Here is a 22,995-nt window from a genome sequence, read left to right as displayed (position 1 = left end):
CAGGATGGCTAAAATTAACAACACAAGAAACAAGAGGTGTTGGCGAGGATGTGGAGAAAGGGAAATCCTCCTACACTGTTGGGAATGCAAACTGATACAGCCACTGGAGAACAGTATGGAGGTTCCTCAAAAAGTTAAAAATAGAACTACCTTATGATCAGCAATTGCACTACTAGGTATTTACCCAAAGAATACAAAAATGCAGATTCAAAGGGACACATACATTCCAATGTTTATAGCAGCAATGTCCACAATGCCTGAACTATGGAGAGAGCCCAAATGTCCATGGACTGATGAATGAAGAAGATGTGGTATATACAATGGAATACTACTCAGCCATCAAAAAGAATGAAATCTTGCCATTTGCAACGACATGGATGGAGCTACAGTGTATTATGCTAAATGAAATAAGTCAGAAAGACAAATGCCATATGATCTCACTTATATGGGGAATTTAAGAAAGAAAACAGATGAACGTATGGGAAGGCAGAAAAGCAAAAAAAGGAGAGAAGGAAACAAGCCATAAGAGACTCTTAAAGATAAGAGAACAAAAAGAGGGTTGATGGAGGGAGGTGGGTGGGGGATGGGCTAGATGGGTGATGGGTATTAAGGAGGGTACTTGTTTTGATGAGCACTGGGTGTTGTATGTAAGTGATGAATTACTGAATTCTACTCTAGAAACCAATATTGCACTGTATGTTAATCACCTAAAGTTTAAATTAAAAAAATTAAACTAAATTAAATGCCTTCTAAAGATCCTAAGCGAGCAAAAGGCATACCCACTCAATGAAGGAAGAAGGTGTTTAACCACTGTTTTTCTTTAAGTTGCTGCCACACTGCACTAACCTGCAACATGCAGTAACTTGCTGTTTGGACATCTCCAGTTCTATCGACATAACTCTCCATTAAGTCCACTCCATCTTTAGTAAGGCCTGTAAGCAGTATTCCTTCCAAATTTCCAGCCTCTTTCATTTCGTTTGTCAACTTTTCAATGTATCTATTTAACTGGAAAATTCAAAGTGATATTTCTGAAGCAATCTGTTTCACTATATACTTTGTACTTCAAAACTTGTACTTTAGAAAGTTTTATTTTTATGGAAAACATTTTAAAACAAAGCCCTTGCAAAAATTTAGATGTGATCTCTTAAGAAGTCTCTATCTATCATAAATTACAATGCGGCATCCGTGATTATTTAAAATATTTTTTAAAAGGCACTTATTATGTTTTAATAATTATTCTATAAAAGAAGTATAGAGGGTTAACTATTTAAATTTAAAGAGAACTGTCCCTCAGTATTCTGCAAAGTTCTTGCTGTAACAGAATCATAGAATCTGAGTTGAAACGGAACTTGAAGATTATCAAAAATAATCATCTCTTGGTAAAGTCTCTGACTTCATCCCACTCCAACCTCTAGCCAAGATTCCTCTATGTTCCCCCAGGACTTCCCCATTATTATAGCACTTAGCACCTTGTATTACTGGTTGTTTATGGCATTTCTTTCTCATTATATACACAGAATATGCATTCAATACTTTTATTGTATTAAGAAATGAAGGAATTCTTTTATAGCACCCCAAAGGGGTGAGCTCAATGTCTTTAACTGTAAACCAAAAGCAAAATAAACTAAAATATTAAGTCAGGATTCTTAAACAATTCTGGTTATGATACACATGTCTACAGTATCTTGATCTAACAAATTATTACTTTTTTAGAATAATGTATATATAAATGTTACAGATACATATTTGTACTAAAGATTAGTTTCTTAATCCAATACGAGGAAATATTAATCACTTCAAATACAGAATTAAATTAGTTTTTACCTGACTATCACTAAGGAATTTACAAGCAAAAGCCACTCTGTCACGTACGGCAACTTTGTTTTCATACTGAAAAGAAGAGCAAGAAGTTACTTGTAGGTGCTATGAGTTTTAAATTCTTGCAGACTATTTTACATACTTAATATGTAATTTTATTTTCAAAAGTATTAGTAAGTTATTGTGTATATACTGGCAGAGCCACTGATTGCCTAAGATGCCTTTCTTAATGTCTCCCTCTAGAAAGCCAGTGCTGTTACTGTTCTTGCAAAGTAAAAATTCACATCCTAAATACTGACCAATTAAGTTTAAAAATATTCCAGTTCAGTCTTATTTAACTGCAACATAAAATATAAGCAGTGATGTATGGTTCAAGAGATTTAGATGGCATGTAATCCTTCCATCATAAAAATTAATTTTGGGAAAACTGAGAAAATCTTTCCTGGGATGCTAAGTTAATCAACAAATCTAGGAAATCTGTGAATTATCAGTGACTATACCAGTATGAATATACCAATACAGAATCTGGGAAGACTATCAACACATGTCTCTACATAGAAAGTGGTAAGTTTTAAAATATACCCTTATAAATAAAGACACTTTTGTGGCCATAGTAAAATACAGCTATAAAGGTGGTTTGTGACAAAATTTTCAGGGGTATTGTGATATTTAAACTTTTGTATACCTGTCAATATTGTAAAACACTATTTTGAATTTCTATAAATGTAGAAAGGTAATTCATTTTGTGATAATAAACAGTCTAAAGGTGGAAAAAATGCCCTATTTCCATTGAAGTCATTCTATGAAATATAGTTTTCCTGCTTTAAACATTAAGATCACTTCAGTTGGTACCTATCTTAGCATGTTTTCTCAATTATAAAATATGGTTCTGCCCTTAAGAGGGAACATGTTTGGTACAAACTAGATTTAACTCTTTAGATTCAGGCGAAGGTGTTACAATTTTGATGGGGAAAGTGTTACATTATATTATTATTATATTATATTATATTATTATATTGTCCCATTTTACAGCTCAGAAAACTAAAATCCAAAAAAGTTAACTGGCCAGCTGAAGTAACTAAGCTGGAGCAAGGACTCAGACCTTCATCTTCTGATTTCCCAATTCGGTACTTTTCATTAGATTACTACAACTTAACAATCTTTAATACAAGGATATGTTAATTATAATTATTTACATAAAGTATAATTAGGTACACTCTCAAGGGAGTTTGGAAATATGAACTTCCTATTCAAGGTAAGATATACCCTACCTAATAACCCAAATTTAGGCATAAGAAAATGAGGCTATTTATAATAGGTCATTTAATTTAAAATACAGAAATTTAATATTTAAAGAACACTTCTCTATCAATTTAAAATTTGAACAATCCACTTATTTTTCTAGTCTTCACCATACTTTACTACTTCCTGAAAGTATTATTTTTATTTCTTCACAATCCAACACTTAAAGTATTCCATTTAACAAAAAAGAGTAATAGTAAAAACAAAAACCCCAACATACTCTTGGATATTAATTTGAAGCGGTTAGAAAAGTTCAACAGTTCATTTATTAAAAGTAATGGACAAAATATATAAACTAAGGAATCATCAAAATGGACACTAACAACATTAAAATTTTCATTAAGATATCTCAATAAAATACGTTTTTATAAATTCTTAGGGACTGACAAATCAATTATTCAAGCAATGTGTCTTTTATATGAAGTGCTATAATGGCAAACACAGAAATAAATTTCATGTTAGAAAGCTCTTCTCAGTGATAGAAAGAAGTCCAACAATACAAAGAAAGTTGTAGTACTAATGTGAAGCTTAAAACCCAATAACTGAAACTTACAAACATATCTCATTTCATTCATTCTTTCCCCACTTTGTGATAAAGAACCTATTTGGTGATGTGGTTATAGGTGGTTAAAGCAGGAGAGAAAAAGCAGTGAAAGACCAAATAATGAAAAAATGAAATAGTTCACTGTAAGTAGTGTGATCACATACCTTCCAAACTGGTACATACATGTCTGAAAATGCAAATACTAACTTGGACAAGATATACAGTCATTCTGATCATAATTGATCATGTGTTTACTTAACTAAAATAAAAAATATGGACTTTTAAAAAATTACAGTTCAATATAAAACTTATGTTTATAAAAAAAATTCTAGAAATTACCAACTTATCTTTAATGATAGAAATCAAATCAGTGATTGCCTGAGGATGATGGGGGATTGGAGAGATAAAATGAATATTAAATGTCTAGAAGGAGATCTTACAAAGGGGCATGAGAACACTTTTGGGGGAAATAGATATGTTTATTATTTTGATTACGGTTATGGTTTAGTGGGTGTATACACATGAAAAAGCCTCAAATTGTACACTTAACACAGGTGTAGTAATTATGTATCAATTATACCTCAGTAAAACTTTTAAACCAGATTTAAAAAAAAAAACAACTTATGTTTATATATAGTAGAATTCTAGAGCTGCTCTTAAGCTAAAGGATAAATCCTATGCCCTCTAGGTCTGTAATTATATTGTTAAAACTATTAAAAAAAAAATCAAGCTTATTATGAGCTAACTAACCGTAAAATGACATTCAAGAAGAGCTGCTCAAAAATATTTAAGATACTTTATTTTAAATAATACAAAATACAGCAAAAAATACCAATATTTTATGCAATGGACATCTGAAAATTTTAACAAGGTTAGATAAAAAATCCTAACTTAAAAGGAGTCTTCTCAAACAGAAATTAGCTTACCAATACTCCATCATAAGATCCTGTCTCACTTGTCAGAAATGCAAACATGACACACAGATATGGGTTATTCAATTGTAGTCGTAGAGTGCTGCACATTTCTCTCCAAAGGGAGTTTTTCTCATCCGTATATCCTGATAAAGCCATTGCTACCACATTGAGATTCAGATCACCTGCACATTAAAAACAGTCAGCTAATCAAAGTGAGCAAAAGCTTAATACCTCCTCTTCCAGTTCTTAAACCATAAACAAAGATCAGAGGGTGATGTTTACCTACAGAAAAATAAGCCCACTAGAATTAAGGGTTTTGATCCAGACTGGAAAATTTGGCAAGGACCACAAGCAAAAATGTCCATTCTTATTTATAAAACTTTTGCCCATATTGCTAACCCTGTGCAAGACAAGCACATCTTTAAATTTTCAAGTTCTCAAAAAAAAAAAAAAAAGAAAAAATTTTCAAGTTCTCATTCCAGGCAGTTCCTATACAGTGTTACTGTTTAGGGCCTAAATGAAGAGAAGTGAAGCCATACTACCAGAATCATTGATAGCCTTATCAAGTTCATTTATGTTGACATATTTCAAAGCATTGACAGTAAATATTACTGTACCTTGGTACTATAATTTTCAAAATTACTTTGTTTTCCTATTCCTAAGTATATAATGCTCATAAGTATATGTTCTGAAAACCAGTATTTCAGCATTCTTATAATAGTTTAAGACTTTTAATTTTTCTAGGACAAAATTAACTATCAGCATTACCATAGCATTGTATGTGGACACATTTGCAACAAAGTATTTGTTATCAATAGTCTTTTAAATATTAGTTCTTAGCAGTTTATATAGTCACTGATAAGCTGCTAACCTGGCAGTCAGCCCTATGGACTGGCTAGCCTTCTAACGTAAGTTCACCTTTAAGAAAAAACTAAATACACTTTTAACTTTTACTCTTAAGTATTTTGTACATTTATTATAGCAGTTTTCTTATTCTGTTCCTGGATCCTAATCATTTTCTTTCTTTTCCAAATAAAACAGCATTTCCCACTTACGTTATTAAACGGCCTTGTTCTTCATTTCTATAAACACTTTCCCCAAGTTGCTTTGTGTTTGCTTCCTCTGCCTAGTCTATTAAATCGGATATAAAGTCTTTTAAGATTAACAGCCACCACCACAACAAAGGAGTATCTTCCTAAATCCTGCTCAAAACAGTTTATTTCCAACTGGAGGGAACATCTGACTCAGTGAAATCTTTTCTTAAGTCCTTAAAGTTATTGAAATCACTGGAAAAATACTTTTCCCCTACTGATAGTATAGGTATTCAAATCTAACATCAAATTTTCCAGGTATACATGACAGGAAAGTATCATGCTCCTAGGTCGCAGCAAAATTATAATTAGAAATGGCTTTAAATATCAAATTTTTTTCATTGCCACCTTATCTTCTATTGTACTCTCAAATGGGGAAGACTTACATTAGAGCAAAAGTGAAGGAAAGGAGGCCAATCTGGGCAAAACATTAGCTTTTTCAACTTTTTTACTGCAAGTAAATACATTATAGCTAATTTCATGTTTTTCTCTATGGTACAACAGAATGGTTGTACCATAATGGTTGTAATGGTTTCAAAATGGACCAGCAGGTTAAGAATTAAGCATTCTGAATACCAGAAATAATTTGGTAGGTGTATTAAAAATCAATAGCTATATAAATACATCTTATTTTCAAGTGAAATATTCCTCATAAGAAAAAAAAACTGAATTTCTTGATTGAATTTACTTGCCTGAGTATTCTCTTGCAAAATGTCAGAGTAAAAACTTTATCACATTTCACTGTTTCTTCCTTTTAAAAAAATATTAAATGGAAAGTATGTTTAAATCACCAGACTCAAGTAGAAGCATTTTTGCAGCTCAAAGTATGATTTTTATAATACTCTAGATTAGTCTAACTAAAAGTGTCATTTAGAGTTTCCTAAAAGCCAACCAATAACCATCCAAAAGATGAAGTAAAAATACACTCAAATGTTTGCCATAAGAATGCTTGCAAACAAACGAATGCTTGCAAACTGAAGTAGTCCTAATCTTCAAGAAAATACATTTTTTAAAAATGTGAATTGTCTTTTAAAGAAAAAGCATTAAAAATGGATGCATTTGAGCATTCACTGTAATATTACTAAAACGGTACTTAAGACACATTTTGTCTTTAGACACATTATGTTCTTTACAGACATAAACCAAGGCATAAACAGAGGGGATGGGCTAATACTTTCATAGATACAGTTCTGTGTTCTCTTTCAAAAAAATTTACACAAATATATTGACTAAATATTTGAAAGTTATCAGCATCTTTTCTTTAAAGGCTTCTACGAACTATGATTATCTTAGACTATAACCTAATACCTTTTTCTGAAGATGCTCCTTCATTCAGGATTTGGATTGCTCGTCGAATATCCAAGTTGAACAATGCCACAGCAGCGGCTCTCTCCCACTCCCCTTCTTGTACAAGGGAATTCAAAAATGGCCCTACATCTACATCCGTTCCTTTCTTTATCCACCCACAAAGCTGTAAAGCTAAGATTCTCTCTTCATTTAAATTCTGAGTATCACTTTGCTTATCCAAACCGCTCCAATTATGTCTGCTGCTTTCCACCATTCCTAAAAGGAGAAGTATTTTTATATTAGTTGCTTTATTATTTTTTGAAATATATTTAGAAAATAAGTCCGTTTTACACAGAGATTATTTCAACATCATACTTTGGATATTTGACTTCTTAACTACAAACTCATGACAGCAAAAATGTAAAATATGCTACAAACAAAACATACTTTACATGTTGTTAAGTTGAACAGTTCCTTGAGATATCAAAAAGAGCTACGGGAAGAACAATTAATGTTTGATAACAATAAAAGTTTGACTCACTGCTTCACAGAAGCCCCCCTGACCACCTAATCTAAGAGTGCCACTTGTTACTATCTAACGTGAAACCGTGTCCTCTCTTTCCTTTAGATCTAATGTAAGCTACCATATTTTATTAATTTTCAGACTTCTCTCTTCTCCTGCTAGAACATATGCTCCAAAAGGGCAGGCGTCTTGTTTCTATTTGAAAGGTTATCCCCAGTGCTTAAGATCCAGTACACACTCTCTCCATCTTCCATTTTCTATCTCTTTGTATGCATATATATGAAAAAATGAAATAAATATAAAAGTACTTCAAAAGTTTAAATACTAAAGCTAAAATACAATGGCAATGATTTGAAGGTTTCTTCCTCTTCACTAAGTCAGAAGACATTATATTCTCATTCTCTTTTCATAAGGAATCTAAATAATTCATCCAGCATTAGACTGTAATCAGGCAGATGAACCTAATGGTACTAAATTAAGGTAAAACAAATAAATATGAAACTTGACTCTTAATTGCAACTCAAATTCTTAAATGTTCTACAAAGTTTTACCATCAAAATTGTCATTGTAGAATTATGTGTTGTTATTTTAACAAAAAGGATTTTCAGAATAAACTAAATTATGAATTAGGCAGCAAGAACGTCCAACATTACAAACATCTTTTATTAGAAGTAACTTACAGTAATTCTATGTTTATCTACTCATATATACTACAGTAATTATACCTTTGTAAATAACTAGATCCAACATAAATAGGTTTTAAGAAATAATTCAACTTATCTGTGGTAGGCAGAATTGTAAAATGGGCTCCATGATTCTTGCCCCCTAGTAACCACACCCTTGCATAATCCCCTTCCCTTGAGTACAGGTGAAATCTGTTACTTGCTTCTAAATAACACAAGATAGTACAAGTGAAAGCATTTTGGAGATGTAATTAAGGTTGTTACTCCATTGACTCTGACTTAATCAAAGGGAAATTATACTGTGTGGGCCTGACGTAACCACGTGACACCTCTAAAAGAGTCTGGAGGAAATGAGAAAGATTCTCCAGCTGGACTGGAAGTAAAAGCTGCTTTGTTGTGAGAAGGCTGTGTGGCAAGAAAGCGTGGGCACCTTCTAGGAGCTGAGGGCAGCCCCTGGTGACAGCCAGCAAGGATACTTCTGTCCTACAACTCAAAGAATCAATTCTGTCAACAACCACATGAGCTGGGAAGAGTACTCCAACCTCTAGAAACTTGACCAACATCTTCATTTTAGCCTTGTGAGACCCTGAGCAGAGGACCCTGTGAAGGTATACCAAGACTCCAGCCCATGGAAATGATGACATAATAAATGTATAATATAAAAACTAATATACTGTCCAAAGTTGACTTTAACTATATTCATCTGATCAAGGCAATAAAGAAATGAACACAAGCAAAATTGAGAAAATATTAAAAAATGAATCGGGGGGGCGCCTCGGTCAGTTAAGCTCAATCAGTTATGCATCTGACTCTTGATTTCCGCTCAGGTCATGATCTCAGGGTCTGAGATCAAGCCCAGCACTAGGCTCATGCTCACCATGGAGTCCGCTTGAGCTTCTCTTTCTCCCTCTGCCCCCCCCATGTGCATGCTCTCTCTCTCTCTCTTCCTCTCTAAATAAATAAAATCTTTAAAAAAACCCAATTGAATCAGTTGTCATTTACAAATCAAATATATACATATATAAGTAATGCAAAACATTATTTCTTAAAGTCCATTTAGTCTAAATACATAGGTAGAGTAAAATTAGTACAGAGCCGAAGTCTAAACTCGCCATACCTAATTCACACTTTTAAATAACTTACTTCATTATATGATGTTAGGCTGTGGCAAAAGCCTGCAATATTATTCATGTTAGGACATATTTTAAGCTATATATCACTGCTTTATGAAAACGTTTCAAGATGAGTTATTTGTAAAATTCTGGAAATTTAATAAACAGTTAAATAATTACACTTGAAAGTACTTATTTTTAACCTTACTGATGGAAACTGTTGCCATTTAGCTCAAGGGGTCGGGAAGAGACTTCTGAAAAGTTTTCTTTCCTTAAGAGAACCACCTGCCCATTGAAAAGAAGAAGCATGCTGCTCTCTTTGCAACCATGAGGAAAGTTACTCAAGACAAAATCACTTTTAGCATATGAAAGTGAAATTTTAAGAACTATTAGAAAATTTTAAATAATGATTAAGTTAAAACATGTATGTTAAAAATTAAATACATTACTTTTCTGAATAACAAATTTAAATTTAGATAGAATGGAGGTACTACATTTCAAGTAGAACAAGCTGTCAATGTACCATAAGGTATTTATTTTCATATCTCCCCTATAAATTCTGGATTCAATGCTGAGGATATTAAATGGTAAAAATATCAATTTTAAACAGTTGAACAAAAAGCAGCATTTTTTCAAACAAATCCTCATAGCTTAGTAAGATTCCAGTTTCTTAGAGTTTTTATTTTACAGAAAGTGTGTCAAGGAATAAAGATCAATACATATGACTCCAAAGAGTTCATTACTAAGAGGTGGAAAAATATCCTCTAAGTCAAATGCCTGGATATTGTGTCATGTATTTTGGTTGTCTAGAGGTCTTCTTATGGCTTGATAACTGTGTGACAGGTTAATTAGGGTTATCAAATAAGCAATACGATATTATGCATTTCTAAGTGTATAGTCATTATTTTTAACAATGTAGGAATTTTAAAATATACAACTTTAACTATCTCTAAAAAAGAATTAAAATCTATTTACGCATGTTATGCAATACTAAAGTGACAAAACTGTATCCCCTAAATTTGAGACTGCACTATATATAAATAATAGAATCGGCATTTTATTGATGGGTGTGAGAGAAACAAGTTTACTTAGACATTAAAAAACATTTTTTAAGAACTGGTTTCAAATACTACACCAAGCAATCAGACACTATGCTATTTGTAGATATTCATTTGTTGCATTTTTACATCTACATAACAAAGCAGTAAAATTATCCAGTGTTTATAAGAACATTTTGTTGTTAAAAACATTAAGTCCTATCTATTCTATCCATTAAAGTAATTCTGAAGAGACAAGGTCTCTAGATCAGAATTTACCCCTCAAGTATAAAAAATATTTTCATCATATTGGATGGAAGGCTGACCAACATTTATTATGCAATTTTCTGCCATCCTACAAGGAAAGAACTATAATTATTAACAACATTATGAACACTTCTCCCCAAGACTATACTAAACATTCTCTTAGAACATGCATTCTCAACCTGGTTGACTTCAACACTTGGTCCACCCAATAAACTAGTCTCTCTGTTCCTTTGCTTCCTTATCTCTAGTGGTTCACACCTCCAAGACTTCACCCACTCCTTTCATAGACATACTCCAAATTGTTCCTCCTTCATAAGAACCACTTTCTTACCACAACCTCATAGCCTTCCAGAAATCTCACTTCTAAATTTTTCAACCTCACAATCTCTTGATCCCTCATATTTTTATCAGTCTTCTGTCATTTCCCTCCCAAAGATCAACAAATGAATTATTCTCTTGCCAATACCCTAATTCTCTCAGTCCACTGTCCTTTATTTTATGTTCTGGCAAAACAGCATTGCCCTACAATCCTCCCATGTTTCTCAAGACAACTCTGGCTCCTCTTCTCAGTGTCTTCTCTCTACAGCCTACCTGCTCCTTCTCAATAAGCAAACCCACTACATTGAGAAAAGAGGAGCCATCAGGGGAAAGCTCCTCAGCCTCCAGTCACCAAACCTTATACAACCTGCATACCTTTCCCCTTCCCCTCTGGCTGGTATGGAGAAAGTGTACATCCTCCTATTTAATGCTAGTCTTTTTTTTTTTTTTTTTAGTTTTTGATGTAGTGTTCCATGATTCATTGTTTGCATATAACACCCAGTGCTCCATGCAGAACGTGCCCTCTTTAATACCCATCACCAGGCTAACCCATCCCCTCACCCCCTCCCCTCTAGAACCCTGTTTCTCAGAGTCCAGAGTCTCTAATGGTTCGTCTCCCCCTCCGATTTCCCCCCCTTCATTCTTCCCCTCCTGCTATCGTTTTTTGTTGTTTTTTTTTTTTTAACATATAACGTATTATTTGTTTCAGAGGTACAGGTTAATGCTAATCTTTTCACCTGTGCTCAGGATCCCACTCTGTCATATTCCTAGGAATTTTGCTCTTCACTACTCCTTTTTCTCTGCATCTTCAACCTCTTTGTATGGGCTTCCTCACATCAGCCATTTAGGCTTGCTTAAATCAATCCCATGTTAAAAACAAAAACAAAGCAACACAAAAACCCTCCTATGACTCCAGATTCACTTGCTGCTTTTACTATATATCCTTTGTCCTCCCTCATTTAGTCAAATTTCTTGGAAGAATTATTTAAAATGGATGGCTACTTCTTCAACCTCCTCTGAACTTCTTGCCTACGGCACATCTCCACCTAGCTTTCTCAAATTCAACTTTCTCCAAAACAAACTTTTTTTCTTCTCAAATGCACTCTTCCTATGTTAATCCTATGTAATTAACTGGTACTGGTATTAACCCAGTTTCCTAAGCTATATATATGTGTGCTATCTTTCACTTTTCCCTCCCCTCCATCTCCTTTATTCAATCATTAAATTCTGTCTCACTCTAATTTATCCACATTTCTCTAGCTTCTCTGCCACTGGTAGGAACACCCTCATGTCTTGCCTAATTACTGTGGCTTTTATTTTTAAAATAGTTTATTCATTTGAGAGAGAGAGAGCGCGCGCCCATGAGCAGGGGGGAGGGGCAAAGGGAGGGAGAAGCAGACTCACCGCTGAGCGAGGAGCCTGACTAGGGGGGCTTGATTCCAGGACCCTGAGATTACCACCTGAGCCGAAGGCAGACACGTAACTGACTGAGCCACCCAGGTGCCCCTAATTACTGTGACTTTTATCTGAGGTCCCTGTTTGATCCTCTCCAATTCATTCCACACATAGCAACAGCTCTAAAACACAAATCAAATTCTGTCAAGACTCTTCAAAATCTTTCCTTGGTTTCCCTTTGTTATAGGATGATAAATCTCCTTAAATTCTTACCATGATTTCTAAGTCCTGAGTTACTTACCCCACTGCTTACCTTTCTAGTCTCCGTTCTTTCCTCATTTCCTTTCTCACACTGTTCCAGCAATACTGAAATGTGCTATGCTCCCTTCTCCTCTGGGTTAATTGCATATGCTGCTCCCTGTCTGGACCTTCCTTGTCTTTGTTTTTACCTCCTCCATGGAACCCTTTCTAACCCTTACACCCACATTAGGATTCTTCTATACATAACTGTTTGTTCTTCCTCATGGTAAATTGCCTAGTTACTTGTTCATATTCTGAACTAGAATGTAAACTTCTCAAGAACATGGGTAATATCTACCTTGTTCAGTGTCTATGGGGGAAGAGACTTAGATTGTTGATAGTTATATCTTATTATTCCAAGGACAATTCTTAGCATATAATAAGCAAATAATAAATATTTGCTGAATAAATTTACCTCATACTATAATTGTAAGAATTAAATAATGTAACATGGGGAAAGCAATTAGCATGTCTAATTCACAGTAAGCACTCAGTATATAATATTTATCACCAAAGTTAAAATTTCACTGTGTGCTCTAATACAGTGAGCAAGATGGCCCAATGACCTGACTATGTGTTGAATCATGAGATACTATTAAAGAAAGAAGTATGGCCAGATAAAAAATTGAATTCCACATGTGCCACCTTTGACAGTTATTTCTCTACTTTTCACTTTGGGGCTGTAGAAACAAAAATATCTAAACCAAAACAAAAAAAAAAGCTGAAAGTCTAGCAATGAGGAAATCTTTCCAATGTAGTTTTTTAATCTGGGTAAAGATTACTCTTAATTCAAGACATTCAGTTTCTCTCTACTGCAGCAGAAATATATTCTATTTTTCCTCTTGCTTTTCCTCAGAGGCAGTTTGTAGGTTTTCCCCTAAAATATATCAAAATACAACAAAAACAATAATAAACCTCAGAATAACTGAGAATGCTATGAGGCCTGACCTACTATATAGCAAAAATATTAAAAATTCTATAAACTCGGTGTTTAAATCTTTGCAGTAGCAGTTCTAAAGTCATGAGCAGGCTCATTTACAGGGATATTACAGTATATCTGCCCTTTTACTTATATTAATAAAAGTGGAAGTTTCTAATTGGACCCATGTATTTTATTTATAATAAATTTATTTATAATAAAAGTTACTTTTTTGGTGGAGAGCTAGTGAGAAAATACCAAAATGAAATCTATCAAATAGTGTCTACTGCATCTTCAGCAATGTGGGACAAAGCAATGTGAAAGTCCTTTAAATTTTTTTAAATAACAGTTTAATTGAAATGCTTAACCTATTCTTATTAAAATTAGTATTTTTTGTATTTTGTATTATTTGTATAGTATTTATGAAAATCCTATTAAAGACCAATTACTTGAACTGCCACTCTTTGAATAATATAAACTACTTTTCTAGCAGCTTGACTTGAGCCCAAATTTGGATTGCTATCAAAAGCTAGATACTGAATCCTAGTTTGGGTAAAGCATTATAATATAATGCACAATTCCATTCCAATAAAAAACAATAAGAATAACTGTTCAGTGAAAAACTAAGTTTGGCTCTTTTGTCATCTTTATTCTCAAACAGTTGATCAATTTCAACCCTGCATTAACTCATATACTCATTGAATCATCAAGGACTCTTTCAGGTAAGGCTCCTTCAGGTAAGGCCATACTTCATGACATAGTTACCCAGAGCTTGCCATTAAACAGCTAAGTGAAAGCATTTGGGCAGCACAATAAAGAGATCTCCTTCAATTAGGTCTTTTTATTTAGTTTTTATAAAAGCAAAATACTGTGGTAACATCCAAACAAACAACCAGGATCCTATAAATCATCTAATGTAAAACCTCTCAAAATGGGTCTTCAAAAAAAATAACACTGAATAAATGAATAGATTAGAAAGACTGTATCACTTCAATGAATCAAGACTCCCCCCCAAAAAGAATTCTGGATATAAAATACGCACTTAACTCAACAATTCACTAAAATATCTAACGAGAAACCCCCCAAAACAATAAAAAAAATGTATGCACATTATTCTGAACTCAATGATGGGGATAAAGGGGGAAAAATAACAGTATAAAAATTATACTTTAGAAAATAAAATAGAATTTTCTTACCCAAAGATGATTTTACAATTGATTTAATTCCTGCATAAACCAATGATCCTTTGTTTCCTGGAGACTTCTGATCCATATCTTCTGTATACTGCTTCATAAGTATTTAAATGCATAGGAAATACTAATGATGCATAATAACATATTTCAAAGCTAAATTTATTTTGATTTGGAGCCAATTCATAATAGGTGTCAGCCAAAGTAAGATGGTCCTACTTTATTGCAGAGATAAACTTTTCCTTCTACACAATCTGTAAAGCAGCATTTCAAGTTCAACAGTTTTAAATAATTTTTACTTTGTAATTTTAGCATTATGTAACTTGTATTTGCATATAAAACATTCAGAATAAAATTTACAAACTGATCTTTCAGCAAATTTTAAGAACATTTCTACCTGATTCATCTCATGAAATTCATAATGAAAAGGATATAGTGCAGGGTATACCAGAGTGACTTGAGCTGTGGGTCTTCATTTCCAGCTAAAATATGGTTTCTCCACACCTGTTCTGTATCGAGTCCGTACCTGGATAAAGCCCGAAGGCGCATCTTCGTTGCTATATCTTTTTCTAAAGAATTATCATTTTCTTCTTCTGCACATTCATACAAATGACGACCACAAGCCCACATTAAAGATGTAATTGGGCTCCAGGCAAGAGATATCCTTTCAAAAACAGTGAAGTCAGACATTGTTCGGTTGGGAGTTACAACTATCATTCGATTTTGACTGGTTGGATGCCAAGCAAAGGAAGCAATGTAATTGTCACAAGGTTGCACACTTCTTTCAATTATTGTGGGTTCAGTTTCATCTCCAATGGGAGTGGGTGTGTGCTGCATATCATATAATCTAATAATATTACTATCCCTTGTCAAAGTGGCAAGCAGACCAGTCCTAGTTGGACACCATGCTACTTTTGTTAAGGGCTTTGGTTGCTCAGTCAAAGTCAAAACTGGCTTCTCAAATTTCCTTAGATCCCATATTGCAACCTGACCTTCATAGAAGGAAGCAACACGATCATGGAAGTAGGGGTCTACTGTCACACCCTGAACAGCTTTTGTATTTACAAACATCTTTTGGCTTGTGTTCCGAAGATCAAATATTGCTAAGTTACGATGCATACCAGCAAGGAGAAGTTTCTGGTCTCGTGGAAGCCAACAAAGAGAGAGACAAGCATCATTTTGTCCTAATTCATAAAGAGGTTTTGTTACTAATAATGTTGTTTCATTTTCACCTGCTGAAAGTCTCACTTTCTCCATGGGAACTATATCAGGAGTATATTTGCTGCAAATATCCCAAATCAGCACCGAAAAATCAGCTCTATGTTTATCTAGCCCAGCAGCAAGCCAGTTACTATCCAATGGATTCCACGCAAGGGTATTACATTGTCGTGCATGTTTTGGAACAAATTCTTTTCCTATCAAATCTTTGAATTTTGAGTTATGATCTTGACCAAGACTTGTAAGTACAACTCGACCATTTGCTTGTCCAACTGCTAGGAGACATTCAGGATCATAATTAAGATACCAGGCAACACATTTCATATATGGTGTATCTGAATTTATTGATAGTAACGTAGCCGCAGAGTCTTCAGATAAACGTAAAGATCCAGCTTTGAGTTCTGAATTCACAGTAGATTCCACATGATAAAGGCTCAGTTCAGAGTCACATACAACAAATCTATCAACTTGGTGTGGTGCCCACAATATATCAGGTTTGGTACCGCTCATGTTTATTGATGTCCTCAAAGAGTCCAGTTAGGTCCATTCACTGAAAATCTGTTTAAAAATAAAAAGTTTTAAAATCTTAACAGAATACAATTCTAAGATGAATAAACTATTCGGAAAGTCAGGAAATTCTCTATACAAGTACTCTGTCTTTCAATATATTTATTCTAACTGCTATGAATTCATGACAATATTTATTGATTAAAAAGGGAAAAAGAACTTCCCCCAAGAAGATGAGGTGCTAAGATTCTGAGAACTACATTTTGGCCTTATTTCCCATGATCAATTATTTTAATTGCACTCTTACTAGTAACTTCATTAACCTCAGGGTTAACAGAACTTCAGTATGGTGAGCAAATTAATAAGCATCATTTCTTTGAAGGGGATAAAACTTTAAAGGGTTATGGATCATGTTCTTTAGCAACAGTTTACAGCAGCACTATTCAACAGAATTTTTTTTTTTTTTTTAAGATTTTATTTATTTATTTGACAGAGAGAGACACAGCGAGAGAAGGAACACAAGCAGGGGGAGTGAGAGAGGGAGAAGCAGGCTTCCCACTGAACAGGGAGCCTGATGTGGGGCTCGATCCCAGGACCCTGGGATCATGACCTGAGCTGAAGGCAGACACTTAACGACTGAGCCACCCAGGTGCCCCTCAACAGAATTTTCTGCAGTGATAGAAATGTTTTCTAGCTGTACTGTCCAATAGGGTAGCTACTAGCCACATGTGGCTAACCAAGCACAAGAAATGTGACTAATACAAATTTTAAATCTTACTTACTTTTCATTTATTTTTAATATAAATAGCCACATGTGGCCACCATAACAGACAATGAAGATTTAAAGTACAATGCCACTATTAAGACAGGTCTCTTCCTCAAGTTTCAACAGTAAGAAGCAACCCAATATGGCAGAATTAACAGTAGCATGTATTGAATAGAGTTAACTTCTATTGCTAGCTCTGACATATATTACCTACACACCACAGAAGGGCCTTTGTGATTAGGGGTCCTTTTGTTGTCTCATCTATATAGCAAAAGAGTTGGTTTAGATTAGTGTTTCCCAAATTCATTAATCTACCACCTACTTTTATTCAATATTTTTATTTAAAGGGACTATATTTAAAATAAGAATCGATTTTAACCTCAACCTTAAGTCCATGAATCATAGGTATGGTATACTAAATATTTTTTTCTAAGACACATTAAAATAAATGAGTAACTATTAAAATGCTTAATATTTTTTTTAAAGGTTTTATTTATTTATTTGAGAGAGAGAGAGAACATGAGTGGTGGGGATGGGCAGAGGGAGAGGAGAAGCAGGCTCCCCACTGAGCAGGGAGCCCGATGCAGGGCTCGATCCCAGGACCCCAGGGATCATGACCTGAGCCAAAGGCAGACACTTAAGTGACTGAGCCATCCAAGCACCCCTAAAATGCTTGATATGTTAACTATATTGGAATTTTAAAAAAATGCTTGATTATGTTTTACCTAAAATCATCCTGTTTATGACCAGTGGTACACACACTGCATTTGGGAAGCGAATTAAGTGATCATTAAAGGCTCTTCCAGTTTTCAATTCTATAAACTTTGATTAATATTGACATGGAATTTTGAAAAGATGATAGTCATTTAAACACAAACTAAAAACAGCTATGTTAAAAGTGGTATTTTAGGGGTGCCTGGGTGGCTCAGTTGGTTAAAGTGACTGACTCTTGGTTTTGGCTCAGGCCATGATGTCATGGGTCATGAGATCAAGCCCCCCTTCAGGCTCCACGCTCGGGGGGATGTCTGCTTGAAGATTCTCTCCCTCTGCCCCTCACCATACCTGCACATGTGCCCATGCACACACTCTTTCTCAAATAAATACATTTTTAAAAAAATTAAAAGAAGTGGTATTTTAAAAGCAAAAGTTACTTAACAAAAATTTAAATGTCTGTTTCTAACCAGTTCTGGCTAGAGGTTATAGTCTGGATTAAAAAAGGACAAAGACATTTAGTGTCTTCATGGCAATTAGAATCTGTACAGCCATGTTGTCAGTTATTAAAAGGTGAAGCTATGGATTCATTCATCCCCTGATCCCCTGTACCAGATGTAGAGCCACGCTCAGACTCCTAATACAGATACACTAAATAAACTCAGCTCAAACATACTTCCTTTACTTTTTGATCTTGTAAAACTTTCAGTCAGGAATTATCAGTCCAGAATTCAATATACTCATACAATTTAGATGACTGGGAAAAACTTCTAAGAATTCTTATACTGGTTTATTTCCTTCCTTAAGAGGTCTGATGCTCAAGATGTGTCATTTCAATTATATTTTTACTAGACCCTCAATTTCTTCATTTTTTTTTGCCACTTTCAGTTTGTCTTCCCCAAGCCTAGATCAACCCAATTATTTACTCTTCTTTCCTCCACTCAGGCTGCCAAGTCTCCACAGCTCTGAGGACTGATTCCATAAGAAATTAAGGTATGCAACATCCTTGGCCTATGGTGTTGATTCAGCAATTCTTTTACTCATTTGTATACTCAGGCCTATGAAATTCATCTTTATGTAGTATCACAGGGACCTTTCTAAAACGCAAACTTAGCCAGGTTATACAATCCCTACTTAAAACCTCTAATGGTTTCCAACTGCTCTTAGTATAGAGTTCCAAATATTCAATATAACCTATAAAATCCTAAATGCTTTGCTCTCTACCTACTGCTTTGGCATCAAGGCACACCATTTTCCTCCTTGCTATGTTCTAGCTATGCTGTTCTTCTTTTCAGTTCCTGGAATGTAATCTCCCTCTGCCCTCCATCACCACTACTTTGCAAATGGAGCATTCTTCCCTCCCTTCTAGGCCAAATTAACACATGCTTGACCATCTCTTAAACATCATGGTTGACATCAAATATCCTCTTTCCCCTCTCTGGTCTGTCAGGTTACTTAGATAGTACTCTCAGCGAACAGTATTCCTTCCTTTACATCACCCTGTCTCTCCTACTAAATTATAAACGCTGTAAAAGCAGGAAAAGTATCTTGTTCTCCATTTATACCTCTGATACCCAGCCTAGGGCTAGGCACTTAATAATTATTTGTTAAATGTTCCATCTGACATTTCTCACACTGCTATGTCCAAGTTTTACCAATCTCCTCATGCTTCCATGCCTTATCCTTCCTAGTAGAGACTGGCTTCAGCCAAGAGCGAAGTGCCCACTGTCATAACTGGTTCCAATATGGGCAAGAGCCCACAATGAACCACCCTAAGAGAGGATCACTCTAATACCTGTCTTTCATTTATTCTGTAAATATTTATTGAGCATAGTGTATGTACTAGAAACTGTTCTAAATGCTAAGAACATGGTAGTGAACAGAGAAAGATAAGCTCCCTGGTTGCTACAGACTAAACTGTGCCCCCCCAAAAATTCATGTTGAAGCCCTAATCCCCAGTGTGACAGTATTAGAAAAAGACCCTTTAAGAGGGTGATTATAGAGTTTAAGGAGGTCATTAAGGGTAGAGTGCTAAACTGATAGAACTGGTGCCCTTATAAAAAGAGGAAGAGAGAACAGAGCTCTCTCTCCACCATGTGAGGACACAGTGAGAAGGCAGCTATCTATAAGCCAAGAAAAGAACTCTCACCAGAACCAGATCACAGTGGCACCCTGATTTTGGGCTTCCAACCTGTGAGAACTGTGAGAAAATAAATTTCTTCTATTTAAGCCACCTACTCTATGGTCTTTTGATATGGCAGCCCAAGCAGACTAATAAACTGATCTAATAAAGCCTGCATGCTAATGCTGAAGTTATGTGCAATCTTAAAGAGAATTTAAAAATTTAGGAATGAGAAGGAAGAGGCACCTCATGCAACAGGATGTAGCTAAGACAACAAAAAGAAGGAACAGATACTGTCAAGTAAGGGTTCACACTCATGTCTTCACAGACAGAGGAAACCTCTTAAATGGAGGTATCTGGAGATCTGGCCTATCTTCTTATCTTATCAAAAGATAAATGCTCAAATAATCACACTTTTAATATAGGCCTCCACCCTCTAATCATATTCTTTACATGGATGATCTATAAGAAAACTTGGTGGCACATGGAAAAATCCACCATAAAAAAAAAAGTGTTACTACAGTTTAAAAAGTCTTTGATTTGCATGACACTCAATGGAGGAATATCAGCATTTCTCCTAATGTTATTATGCATGTACAATGTTTATACTACCAGCCACAAAACCTGATCACAGTAATTCATACAGAATCACAAAACTGGAGAGAGACTGGCAAGCTCTTCTTGTTTCACATAGGAGTAAAGTGAAGACCAGATGTTTTAGTTCTTGTCCAACACTTCCCAACTCCCATCCTAGATTACTGCAGAATAAAAAATCAACTAAATCATTTGCAAGGTCCAGTGCAAAATGAAAATACAGGGCCCCCTTATTCAAAAATTATTAAGAATTTCAAGGTGGTGACACAAAGCAGTAAACCAAGTACCAGCCCTTCTAAACGATGGGCCTTATATGACTGCACAGGTTGCATATCACAAAGCTGGCCCTGAAGAGAGAGGTACATCCATAAGCACCCTTTTAAGAAATATATTTCTTTACAATCCAACACACAATTCAGATGGATCTTGACACATGAACACAGATGACTAGGAATATGATGAAAAGCAAAGAAAATTGAAACTGGAGTCAGAGGACCTCCAACCACTCTTGGCTAGACTCTAACAAGTCTGTTAATACACCAAGACTATAAAATAAGCGAAAGAACCCACCCTACTTCCATCTCACAAAGTTGTGACAAATTGAGTTCTTCACATCACATATCTATTAGTATCACTATGATTTCCTTCAGCAGCCCTGGAAGTTAATGTTTTCAAATGTTGGAGACATTGAAAAGTGGGAGGAGGAGGGGTGAAATCTGCAATAATTCAGTTTATATTTACATCCTCACCTCCAGGTTTAACAAGAGTTCACCTCCCATCAATGGTTTCTGGGCAAAGGAAAGCCATGTTGATTCTGCATTCTTCACCAGAGTATCTTTAACAGCACTGTCCGACAGAAATACAGTGTTAGCCATAATTTAAAAGTTTCTAGTAGCCACACTGAAAAAGAGATGAAATTAAACAATATATTTTATTTAACCAAACATATCAAAAACATACCCTTTTCCACATGTAATCAATGTAAAAAATTGAGAGTTTTTTCTTTGGTGCCAAGTCTTATAAATTCACTGTGCATTTTACATTTAAGCATATCTCAACCCCGTGTGGCTACTGGACAGTGACGATCCATAATACGAGGTGTACAAGGTACCCAACCACCCTTTCACATCCTTTTGTTGTTGTCTTCTCCTTTTCTTACTATGACAATAACAACAGTAAAGAAATTTTCACCCTCACCATCTTCAAGGAGAGGCACTTCATAAGTTTCCTTTAAAAATGTAGTTATACAAAAGGCCTGTAAATGCTGTCATTTGCTAAGCAATTTAGCAATGCTTGGGGCACACGTGGATGGCTTTATTCATCCTCTTAGGGAATTTTCATTAGTCGTACATGCAGAAAGCACAGCTAACCCGGTGACAGGCCCTTTAGGAAGTATTTAAAAGAGTACAGCTACAGCATGGCTCGTTGCTATTCCGGGTAAATCAGGAACCTGAGGGCCACTCCCACGCTCCAGACACCTGGCTGAGCTTCCCGTCCAACGCCAGGACGCGCGGTTCCGCACGAACTCGCCGCGCGTGTGGCTGCAGCGCGGACCCAGCGGCCCGGAGGAGGTCCGCCCGCAGCTCCAAGGCTCCCCGCTAGGCCCGGCCGGCCGCCCGACGCGGTTATCCCGCAGCGCGGAACACGACGCCCCGCGCCACCGCTCCGCGGAGGCCCTCGGGTCGGCCCCCGCCCAAGCCTTTTAACTGGGCTTTCCCGGGCCCCTCGCGGTGGCCCCGGCACACGCGAGCCCATGCACCGGGCCTCCGCGTTGGGAAAGCCTAGACGCGGCCTGACCCACAACTCACTGACCTGAGGAGGCAGCGCGGCCGCTGCACAGCCACTTCCGGCCCGGTCACCGCCCCTCCCGCCGTGGGAGTCCGCACGCGGGCAAGATGGCGGCCGCGGCTAGTAACCTGGGTCACCCGGCCGGGGCCCAAGACCCCAACACCGCGCGCCTCCGGGACGCGCGGACGCGCTCGGTCTTGCAAGGGGAGTTCCCCGCCCGTGAGCCCCGCCTTTCCGTCGTCGGGGAGTCGCACCGCCCCGGGGCGGGGCTACTGCCCCGGAGGCCCCGCCTTCCGGCCGAGCGCTCCAGCGCACCCCCGGTGGCCCCGCCCCTGCGGCTTGGTGGCGGTATCCCGGGCACGCGCACCTGCGGGAGGTATCCCGGGCACAGCCTCTCGGAGATGCGTTATCTCTAGTACTACATACATTTCAGCTCATTTGATTACTTTAAATTTGCATTAACCATTTACTGCAGGCCATCGATGCAGTAGAAACTCCAGGGTATGTGGTTCACGATTTATTCATTCATTTGCTCATTCCACAAACACATCTTGAGTGCCTATTGTGTACCTGGCACATTGCTGGAATG

The 22,995-nt window shown here is 36.2% G+C and overlaps 1 protein-coding gene across 6 annotated transcripts in view; it reads right to left on the bottom strand.

The window, feature by feature from the left end:
• MIOS (meiosis regulator for oocyte development) overlaps positions 1-22,622 on the bottom strand; it is a 36,300-nt gene extending 13,678 nt beyond the window's left edge. Inside the window, exons 1-8 of one of the 6 annotated variants that reach the window (XM_035020616.1) lie at positions 22,431-22,622; positions 21,368-21,518; positions 15,135-16,476; positions 14,707-14,805; positions 6,978-7,232; positions 4,591-4,760; positions 1,825-1,890; positions 847-1,005 (exon numbers count right to left, since the gene is read on the bottom strand). In XM_035020616.1, the coding sequence (XP_034876507.1) occupies positions 847-1,005; positions 1,825-1,890; positions 4,591-4,760; positions 6,978-7,232; positions 14,707-14,805; positions 15,135-16,428 (2,043 nt within the window). In that variant the 5' untranslated portion in view covers positions 16,429-16,476; positions 21,368-21,518; positions 22,431-22,622. The other 5 variants (XM_035020614.1, XM_035020618.1, XM_035020615.1 and 2 more) reach the window with 5 other exon arrangements.
• Positions 22,623-22,995: the final 373 nt, after the last annotated feature.

Source organism: Mirounga leonina, unplaced genomic scaffold, assembly GCF_011800145.1.
Source record: "Mirounga leonina isolate KUSES-001 unplaced genomic scaffold, KU_Mleo_1.0 Mir_174, whole genome shotgun sequence".
In the NCBI taxonomy this organism is placed as follows: domain Eukaryota; kingdom Metazoa; phylum Chordata; class Mammalia; order Carnivora; family Phocidae; genus Mirounga; species Mirounga leonina.
The sequence above is the reverse complement of the archived record's forward strand: the minus strand, read 5'-3'. Positions and strand labels throughout refer to the sequence as shown.